Source organism: Coffea eugenioides, chromosome 2 (assembly GCF_003713205.1).
Source record: "Coffea eugenioides isolate CCC68of chromosome 2, Ceug_1.0, whole genome shotgun sequence".
In the NCBI taxonomy this organism is placed as follows: Eukaryota; Viridiplantae; Streptophyta; class Magnoliopsida; order Gentianales; family Rubiaceae; genus Coffea; species Coffea eugenioides.
The window spans coordinates 29,723,408-29,734,172 of record NC_040036.1 but is presented as its reverse complement, the minus strand read 5'-3'; the positions used below and the strand labels follow the sequence as shown (position 1 = coordinate 29,734,172).

Genomic DNA, 10,765 nt, shown 5'->3' with positions numbered 1-10,765 from the left:
GAAACAAGAAACCAAGAGCAAAATAACTGATGCCTTAAATGAAGACCAAGCAAGTTATGCAAATGTTTGCAGGATTCTCCAGCAATAAACTAGGATTATGCTTTTTGCAGTACAAGAAGAGTAGAGAACCAATTGGAAAATCCTACCCTTCTATATTTTACATATGCTGCTCAGTTGTCAACTTAAACGAATTAAAGCATTGATCTATTGCTTCTGAGGTTGGTAATGAAGGATCATAGTTGTATGTTTGCCTTATAGCATTGGACAGCAAGATCATTTTGGAAATGAATTTCCGAAAAGGAATTTATGAGAATTAAGAGCTGGGAGAATTTGTCATCTAAATGTAAAAGATCTGGCCTTCAATACCTACAGGCATAGCATTGTGCTTTAAAGATAAATCTGTTGCAGTTAGTGGCTGAATGCTCTGCAAAAATGGCCAATTTTGCACATTTCACGAGTCATTGCCACTGCACATACATGTTGCAGCTCATTCAGTCTGTTGTTCCATATACATTTCATGAGTCAGTGCCACTGCATATACATGTTGCAGTTCATTCAGTCTGTTGTTTCATAAGTTAAAAAAAGGAAGGATAGACAATATGAGCCCCAATTCTCCTGTTGCATGCCATTGGGATGCAACCAATTTTGAACCACATAATTATTATCCTTTGGATTTGGCAAGACCTAAATTAGGGGACAGAACCATAGCAAAAGTTTGAAGCTAAAGTGACTTATATCATCCAGATATCCTTCTTTTAAGGGCTTTAAGAGATGAATCATATTTATGCACAGATTAAACTCATGAAGAAATTAGTGCAAGAAAAAAGTTTTAGTTTTTAAATAACCCATCGTACTGGTGATTGCTTAAGATTAGGACCCGAAGATGTCAAATCATTTGCTGCTGCACTGGTGAGGCTTGAACTGGGGTTTGATGTAGGCCGTGCTATGGTAGGTGACCTCAAACTCTGCCTGAGAAATTGTGAGACATTTGGCTCTGGAATTGTAGCTTTAGACGAAGATGGCACCTAATATAAGGAACAAGTTGTCAAAATTGAAATAAGCAACCTGAACAACTAATGTCCAAAACGAATACCAATTTAGTAAAAAAGAAGAATGGGTTACATAGCTATCCAGCAATCATCAAGGATTATAAGTTGATTAAAAGGACTAGAGAATGATAAGGGAAAAACCTACTCCCTCTATATGTAATTCATTTGCTCCCTAGTCCTCAATTCAACCAAATCAAACCTCGTCCTATGGATTTTAAGGGTAGTAGTAAAGAATCATAGTCATATCTATACCTTTTGGTATCATGCAGCAACATCAATTTTAACTGAATTTCCAAAAAAAAAAAAAAAACCTTTTCACTAATGTAAGAAGTGTATGCATCATTCTGTTATTTAATCTCAAAAAATCTAGAGTCCGCATTTCAGATGGCATTCTGTTTGGGCAGTTTTCTGTTGTGCATCTAAAGCTTATTAGTTCTGCAAAGATTAAGCTCATTTTGGCCATTTCAAAAATTCATTGCCGCAATATGTAGTGCTCCAGATTGGAGTATGGTCAATCTATGCTGTTACAAGTGGTTTTGTGTTGTATCATACTTTAAAAGTTAAAACATTGAAAGACAGACTGACTTGAGTTGTTTCATGAGTTGTGTAATGCAACGACGCTACCAAATTTGAATAGCATAATTAATTCTCTTACAATTTGGCATGATATATATTTGAGAGTAAAGAGATTTATTTTGTTCAGATAACATTCTTTTAAGGTGCTGAAGAGATCAAGCACATATATATATATATATATATATATATATATATATATATATGCATGTCCATAAACTAATGAAACAGTGAGTTGCCTATGGAATTGTAACCTTAGATGAAAATGGCACCTAATAATTAGGAACAAGGTTCGACTTACATAACTAATTTCACGAAATCTGCCATACAAGACTAATCAAGCATCAAGGTTTTACAGCAGAACAGCCCCATGACCTCAAATCCAAATTGAAAGACATCAAATTCTGCCATTTTTCACAAATAACACTTGCTGAGTTTCTGTAACATATTATTCAACTCAACTTGTGCCGATCATTTGTGATAAGCCAGCAGTTCTATAGGTTCAGCAATCAATAAAATAGCGTCAATTTTGAGGAACACACGAGTAATTAGAGCACAAACAATTACAACAGAAAATAAGCAGCATAAGAAAATGTAGTCTGAGTTCTCACCTCCAAAGGTAACAGTTCTGCAAATTCTGCCTCAGACAAGAAGTAAGCAATCTTTTTCCTATATGCCAATTCTCTCTGAATCGCTTGCTCCACGGACATGATGCTGACCTCCTTTCCTTCAGCCATTTCTCTCCGAGACACCTGCAAAAGCTCAGTCATAATAAGTCGAACTCATTATTCAATCATATGTCCATCCACTCTCACTCACCTCAATTTTCAGAATTCCACCAAGGTTTTTGTTTCTTAAGCAGTAAATCAACAAACAGGGGATAAGGGTTCATACAGGACAAGTTTGGAAATTTTCCAAAATCAAATCTTGAGCTTTAGCTGTATAAGTAAGCTTTAACTAACGCAATAAACAAACCACAATCCACCTTTTTAATGAAATTTGATAGTTCACGTAGTAAATTTTGCATCACAAAATGCTGAAGATGCCACTTTCACAATATCAAAAAGGAGTACTAATTGTTTGAAAATGCAGTTGAAAGATAGAAACTTTACAAGGAAAGAAAACAGCCCATCATGCTTTTGTGATGGAGATGATCATATTCACCAAAAGAAAGAAAGAAAACAGAAAATCAAAAGACTCTGCGAGGAAAATTTACCTTGTAAAGTTTGCAGAAGCGAGTATGAAACTGAAATATGGCAGAAAAGAGAAGGGTTCTGGAGTTCTTGATGGTTTATTAGCCTCACAGCCTCACTGTGTGACTGTGTGCGTCTCTGTGTGTGTGTGTGTGTGTGTGTTTTGGTACTACAACAGAACATTTGAGTGCCTGTGGGCGTACAGGTTATTCAAAATGCAGGGTACTACTGTATGCGACTAGAAAGAAAAGAAAAGAAAAGAAGAAAAACAAAAATCTATGCTAAGAGTGTACGCGTCTAATTTTGAAACGAACTTGTCAATTCCCTCCTTTATAAATATGGATTCATATAGTTTCTGGTTGTGCTAAGTCCTTTTAGCAATTTGTAATTTTGTATAGGTTTCTTAGGCTGAAATGAACTATAAGACATTTTTTTTTTAGTCTCAAAATTGTAATTTTTTGGAATTACTATTTTCTATGCATCACTGTTAAGAATTTTTTGCACTAGTAGATTTGAATGCATGACTCTAAAATATTACTTTGGCATAAGCAGCATGTATCTTAGTACAAAACAATTTTACAATGGCAATGTAGAAAACGCTAATCTATTTTTTCAGCCTTAGGATAGAAACTAAAATCAGATTACGTGTGTTTTTTTCATCTTATGACAGTGACTCTTTGGAATTAATTTTTTTTACATGTCAAATTTAAGAATTTTTTGTACTAGCAAATTGGGATGTATGACCCAACCTCTTTTTAAATTTGAAATATTGGTTTTGTATATACTGTATGTATGTATACTTGTTAGTGCAAAATAATTTTTATACTAAAAATATTAACCCATTTTTCACATAAATAATCATAGTTAATTTCACATGTAAATCTCCAAGACATTTATTTGTAAGGCATACACTATATCAAATGAGATTGAGATAGCTCGAATGGTGTTCCATTGGTTAAGTTGATGTACTATTTACAAAATTAGACTTATTTAAGTTATTGCTTTCATACTTTCAATTGATAAACAGGAATAAAATTTACACGTTCAACAAAATTATATAAGCATATACACAATGGTTGATTGTAAGATAACTATACAAAAAATAAATGAAAAAATATAAACAAATAAATGAAAAAAAATGAGTCGCTTGCATGCAAATGGACATCACGCTTATGTAAATTTTGCAACTGAGTCAATGTTAATAAATCCATACGTGGGTATGTTTGGATAGGAGATTATTTGAAATATTACTTAAAATAATTAATGTAGCACTTATTATGATGTAATGTATGTGAAATAGAAAGCAGATTAGAAAAAATAAAAATGTGCTTGTTATGCAAACAAGTAATTTTTTGACAAATAATTCCTATGCAAACACACCCGACGTCGCCCTCAATCTAGATAAGTTTTAAACGACTTTGTTCTTCCTACATGCATTTACCTATGGTTCAACTGGGAAATTAAAACTACTTTATTGATGTAACCTAGATCATCCATTTACTAAGTTGGATCAAATATTCCACAAAGTAGGTACATTAGTATTATAGGTTTTATTTGGGTAAACGTCACTGGGAAGAAGAATTCCATAAAAAATATATGATTGTAATGTCTACCATATGTAAAACTGATAAGAATCTCCCCATAATTTAATCATCTTTCTATTGTATGCCAACCTAACCTCTCTTTGGATAGATTTGACTGGTTTTATCTCCGAGTAAAATGTAAAGTCTGAACATTACATTACAGTTTATTACATCCGTTATCAAACCATTTTAAGGACTTCAACTCTTTTCTGGATTTGTTCATCTTTTCACATATTATCTTGCATGGCAAGATCACAATCTATTGGCCTTAAGACCACGCATTTCTTGAAAGTAGTTTAGTTATTCATGCTAGATTATCTATGCATTTTTCCCTACCATGCCTGGTAAATAATCTATATAATCCTATCTGCTGGACTAAGTCAATGCTTGCCAAGATAACTTCTCTCCAAGGTAGATTTACCCCTGGACAGCACTCATCCAATTCATTAAACAGTTTTGAGTGCTTATAAATGATGCAGTCATTCATGCATTAATGAAGACCAGCAACCTTAATTTGAAGCAGTAGTTTCAATGGATTTTCTCTTTAGCAATATGCACATCTTTTTCTGGAAGCAATTGTATTGCTTCATGTTGTTATTGATGATGAGCATGGCAAGCCAGAAGCTTGAGGTTAAGAGAATCTTGAGCGAGTCAAGAAGAAATCCTGTCAAGTCCATCAAGGTTATACATCACCCTTGTTCTCTGCACTTTTCTGCCTTTTTTAAGTTCATGCTGCTTTTAACTCCATCCAGGTTATACATCACCCTCGGTTTTTTTTTTTCCCTTCCCCCTCGCCTTGCAAAGGCTTTGTTCTCAAAATCTTCTTTTCTTTTTGAAAGCTTATAATGATAAACTTGATTATTAGAGAATTTCCTGAAAAAGTGAAAAGCATAATTTTGCATTAAATCATAAGAATTTTACCTTAAGATTCATTATCATATTAGGATCTATTTTTCAATTGAGAAAGGGGGAAAAGCAGTGATAACAGGTGAAAATAGACTTTAACTTGAACATGTTAATTACACTTAATTTAAGCGTTAAGAACATAATTAAAAGAGGCAAGTATAGTATCCAACGTACGTATTTGCAATAACAGGTATTAATAATAACTCATCTCCTTTTCTTTTATGTATATTTCTCTACCTACAATACTTAGTAAATTTGTGTATCATATGTTGCCTTTTAGAATTGATTTATGCATATACGGTTGTTTTTGTTCAGAGCCCTGATGGTGATATAATTGATTGCATCCATATCGCTCACCAACCAGCATTTGACCACCTTTTGCTCAAAAATCATACCATTCAGGTTAGCATATCTATCTCAGTTGTGGTGTAACCACTTGGTTACTTGCTTCTTCCTCCCCCATTGACATTCAAAAATCCAAAAGTCAATCAGGAAAAGTCATGTAAATCTTCAATTTTCTCTCATAATTCTTATAAAACTTTTAATTCTTTCTTGAAATCGTTCCTTTAAACAACTAAAAGATGAAAAAGAGTGATAACATCGTTGAAAAGCAAGTGTAATTTGAGAACGAGCATAATGCATGCGGAGCTAACCTTAAAAAAAAGAGCAAATTACACTTTATCCCTCTGTGATTTAGTGTTGTTATACATAATTCTCTCATGATTTGAATTAAAGTATCAAAGTAACGGAATTTACAATCCGCAACGGAATCACTTAAAATGTTAAAAATATCCCTATATAAAGCTGAAAAATATTTATTAACCATAGGGGGTTATACGTATATTTTGAAAATCATAAGGGAGTTATATGATAAAATATTAAATCATAAGGGAGTTATTTAGTAAAACATAAAACCATACTGGGTTAGTGCGTCATATATATTATGTTTATATAGTTTGGTTACTTCAATCATTTTAATTTTTAAACAAGGGTAATTTCGATATTTTCAAAGGTTTCGTTACGAATGATCATTCCCGTTACTTTAATATTTTAATCCAAACTATGATGAAGCTTTTGAAACTATGATGAGGTTATGCATAACTTTTGAAACTATAAGAGGGTTATATAGAAAAAATACTATACCATAGGGGGTAAAATGTAATTTGCCCTAAAAAAATGAGGAACGGATTATGTTGATTCTGAATTGTTCACAAACTTACGCATGTGACATTATAACTGGTCCATTATTATGGCCATGCCACTGTCACTTGAATGTAGTGCTGAAATTAAAATATGCTGCAGATGGCGCCGAATTATCACCCTGAAATACTACTTGATAAGAGTAAAATGTCCAACTTCGAACTCCAAAGGAAGCATCATACAAGACCTATTGCTCAGCTATGGCAGTTGAATGGAAAGTGCCCCAAGGGAACCATTCCTATTAGAAGAACCAAGAAAGATGACTTCTTAAGAGCTCGTTCTATCCTGAGACTTCCGACTGGGAGGCTACCTAGGTTCAGGTTTAGATGGCGACCTCGGACGGCACCTGTCAAAAATTCAGCTACTTATGAGGTACCACAAAATATGTCTCACCAAAAAATAAAAAATAAAAACAGTAGGTTTCGGGACTTTAGCAACAGAAAGAGTCCAACATGTATCTTACGGTAATTTTCAAGTGCTTTTAATCTAGCAGTTTTAATTTTTCAATCCCTTTATCTAATTTACCCTCTGTTGATGGTGAAATTTCTTAGTATGCATATGCATTTGTTCAAAGTAAAGAGTATCTTGGAACCAAGGCAACTATAAATCTATGGCAACCCCAAATTGATGATGAAGACCAAGGTGGATCTAGCTTGTCCGGAGTTGGGGTTGTAGGAGGTCCTTCAACCAGAGAACTGAACTCCATTGAGGCCGGATGGATTGTAGGTTTTCTCTATAATCATTCCTTAATATGTTTCTTCGTGTTCACGACTTCGTGAACTACATGTGCAATTGTTCAGATCCTACTGCTTTCTTTACTCAGGTCAACCCAGAACGGTTTGGAGATAATAGAACAAGACTTTACACCTACTGGACTGTAAGTAAAAGAATATCTTTCACAATTAATCTTCCGGAGCTGAATCCTTTTGGAGAAATTCCAAAATTCTGATGGAAGTATGTTTTTTGTTTGCATGTTGTTGACCAAGGAGTCGTCGCATTCTGCAGGTGCAAAAAAAAATTACACTCAACATTTGGTTAATGCGATGTTAAAAGAAAAAACTTGGATTTTGATGAAAATGCCATTATCTTGAAAAAATTCCACTCAACAAGGCTAAGTTCAAGCTCACTGAACTCACATTCTATGAATGCAAGGACTCTCTGGCCCAGATTACATGGATAAAAAGCACTTTCCTATAGAAGTTGATCGATTTTAAGTTTCGTAACAATCTTAGAAATTTCTATCTGCACTTGCTTTTAATGGTATATGTTCGTGTTTTTAACTTAGCTATAGTATATACCAGAAGAGGATCCTACATAAAGATTTTGTGTTGCAAATTGGTAAAATTTGTAGAGTGACGGTTACCAATCCACCGGGTGTTACAACTTGTTCTGCTCGGGTTTTGTCCAAACCAGCAATGAAATTGCACTAGGGGCAAGCTTATCCCCAACCTCAGTCTACAATGGCTCGCAATACAATATCAGCATCCTTATTTGGAAGGTAAGCAAAAGAAACCACTTTTTTATGAATGTAACAGTTCACTGAGAATTCTAGAGCTTCAAATATCATGGGAGAATTTTGTTAGGATCCAGACCAGACAGTGTGGTGGCTGCAGTATCAGAACAAGACAATTGGTTACTGGCCTACCTCTTTGTTCAAATACCTTGTGCACAATGCTTCAGCCATCATTTGGGGTGGAGTCGTAAGCAATGGAAAAGGAGATGGTCTAAACAGTACAACCCAGATGGGCAGTGGCCATTTTCCAGAAGAAGGGTATCAAAGGGCAAGTTACTTCAGGAATCTTCAAATACTCAATGGCTCAAACACCTTACTACCTCCTGATATGATTACAACCGTCTCCAATCAGCCAAATTGCTATGGCATATTATTGGGAAATAATACTGACTGGGGAGACTACTTTTACTACGGTGGACCGGGGAAAAATCCTAAATGTCCATGATCAAACAAAATGCTAGTATTGCAAAATATTACCTACACGTGAAATATATAGTCGTGCATTTGTAGTGAGAAAAAAAGAAACTAAATATAAACCTGCAGATAGATACATATGACGTATTAGATTGCTTGATGTTTCGTTTTGAAGGTGATTTGAGTGTCTGTATTCCGCTTGTACAAATAACTAGCAACGCTAAAAAAGTATATTCAGCTGCTGAAACTACTTATTGATGTGTATTGCCTTGGTTCACACTAAAATTCCAAGTAAGTTGGCTTATGTATATTGGATTTTCATATTTTAAGGAGAACCTTAGCTAATGCATTCAGAGTAGAATATAATGGCCACAAGCAGAAAGCATTTTGCAGGTACAAGTGCATGCCAGGTAAAAACAGTTTCGTTACGATAACGATCGCTACTTCGGACTTTTCCTATATATATATATAATTCGTTGGGCCATTATGTGTGTGTGTGTGTCAAATTGGCTTTATGTTATTCTTACTCCATGATCGCTAATCACCTTTCACGTACCAAGTGAAATTGGAGAGATGAGCACAGAAACAATTGAATGGTGCATCAATATGAAGCCGAACTCTTGTTTCGAAAAGTAAAACGAGAAATACAGGACCTACACACATATAATCGGCCACCATTTATGATGCTTGAGCGGGTGTCCACTAATTTCTTGAATCATCTGTTGCCCAAGAGTTCTGTGGATACATGGCTTTCTCAGCCTCTTTACCGCTTAATCTCTGATCCCGTTTCAGCTCCTCACCAGCTGGTGACAACCGCCACTCCTCCACGTCCTCCGGCAGCAAGAAGAGGCATCAAGGCACCAAGTGTTGGGGGATCTTGCGACAATGTGGAAGAAGAAAGTCCTATACTGTTGGGAAAGGGGTACCAGTATAGGCACAAAATATCAGAGTTAGCCCAGGATAAATTTCTCTTTCCCCAAGTACCAGTCAAAATAGGAATAAACCAAATCACCAAGTAATAATACCAGCAGTGATAATAAAATGCAAGGAAAAATAAAAGGCACAGGACACCAAGATTTTTACGTGGAAAACCCAAATTGGGAAAAACCACGGAACCTAATCCAGTCAAAAATCTCCACTATCACAGTAATGGGAATACACAGGTCTATCCGAAATATTCGGATGACAATAATATCACCAATACCAACCAAGCCAATCTGCTACAAAATCACCCCCCAAAAACTACAACAGTCAAAGAAGTGGGTTTGGAAAGGTGTTACCAAACGAAGAGGAAATCTGAAATCTGAACCGATAGATGAGTAGAGCTTGTCGAGAGGATCACGTGTGTAAAATTTCGTCTCAATCGGGTTTCGAATCGCCCTCCAATCAAGACCTTGAAGTCTCTCTCTCTCTCTAGCCTTTCTCTCTCTTCGTCTCACTCAAAAAAAGAATGCCGGCTGGCTCTTTTTCTTTTTGTCGCACAAGCACTGAAGAAAGCATTACATCTTGCGGCTGCCGTTTTCTCTTTTTAAGCTTGAGAAACCCTCAAGCTTTGTACATGTGGGTTGGCCCACAAATGGGCTGGCCCACCCAACAATCTCCCTCTCCAGCTCATTTGGGGGGCTCCACCAAACCTGCTTCTTGTCTACAAAATAAAAGTTTCTCCTTAGGTAATGCCTTGGTAAACATGTCAGCACCATTATCATCTGTATGCACTTTCTCAAGTGTCAACAACTTGGAATCCAGTACTTCCCGAATCCAATGATATCTCACATCAATATGTTTGGATCGAGAGTGAAATGTGGAGTTCTTACACAAATGAATAGCGCTCTGACTGTCACAGTAAAGACTATACTTGTCTTGTTTCATACCCAATTCCTGAAGGAATTTTTGCAACCAAAGAGTCTCCTTGCATGCTTCAGTGGTTGCAATATACTCTGCCTCCGTACTAGAAAGAGCGATACACTTCTGTAGCTTACTTTGCCATGACACTGCTCCTCCTGCAAAAATCATCAAATACCCAGATGTGGACTTCCTATTATCAAGATCACCTGCCATGTCTGCATCTGTGTATCCATCTAGTATAGTTTTACCATTGTCGAAACATAGACACAATCTAGGAATTCCCTTGAGATACCTAAGAATCCATTTGACATCATTCCAATGCTCCTTACCAGGATTAGAGAGATACCGACTGACTACTCCAACTGCGTGAGCAATATCTGGCCTGGTGCAAACCATAGCATACATCAAGCTACCAACGGCCGAAGCATAAGGAACCTTTTTCATGTCTTCTTTATCTTTCTCACTTGTAGGACACTACTTGATATTCAA

The 10,765-nt window shown here is 35.8% G+C and overlaps 2 protein-coding genes across 2 annotated transcripts in view; one reads left to right on the top strand and one right to left on the bottom strand.

Moving 5' to 3' along the window:
- Nucleotides 1–2,392, bottom strand: part of LOC113759426 — a 15,515-nt gene extending 13,123 nt beyond the window's left edge. Inside the window, exons 1-3 of the mRNA XM_027302001.1 lie at nt 2,234–2,392; nt 846–1,025; nt 371–424 (exon numbers count right to left, since the gene is read on the bottom strand). Coding sequence (XP_027157802.1) covers nt 371–424; nt 846–1,025; nt 2,234–2,392 — 393 coding nt within the window. The remainder of the gene's footprint in view (nt 1–370; nt 425–845; nt 1,026–2,233) is intronic.
- Nucleotides 2,393–5,007: 2,615 nt separating this feature from the next.
- LOC113759425 lies at nt 5,008–8,462 on the top strand. Its single transcript, XM_027302000.1, has 7 exons — nt 5,008–5,079; nt 5,620–5,706; nt 6,607–6,876; nt 7,056–7,226; nt 7,328–7,381; nt 7,856–8,002; nt 8,088–8,462. Exons 1-7 carry the CDS (start codon nt 5,008–5,010, stop codon nt 8,460–8,462), a joined length of 1,176 nt encoding a protein of 391 aa, XP_027157801.1.
- Nucleotides 8,463–10,765: the final 2,303 nt, after the last annotated feature.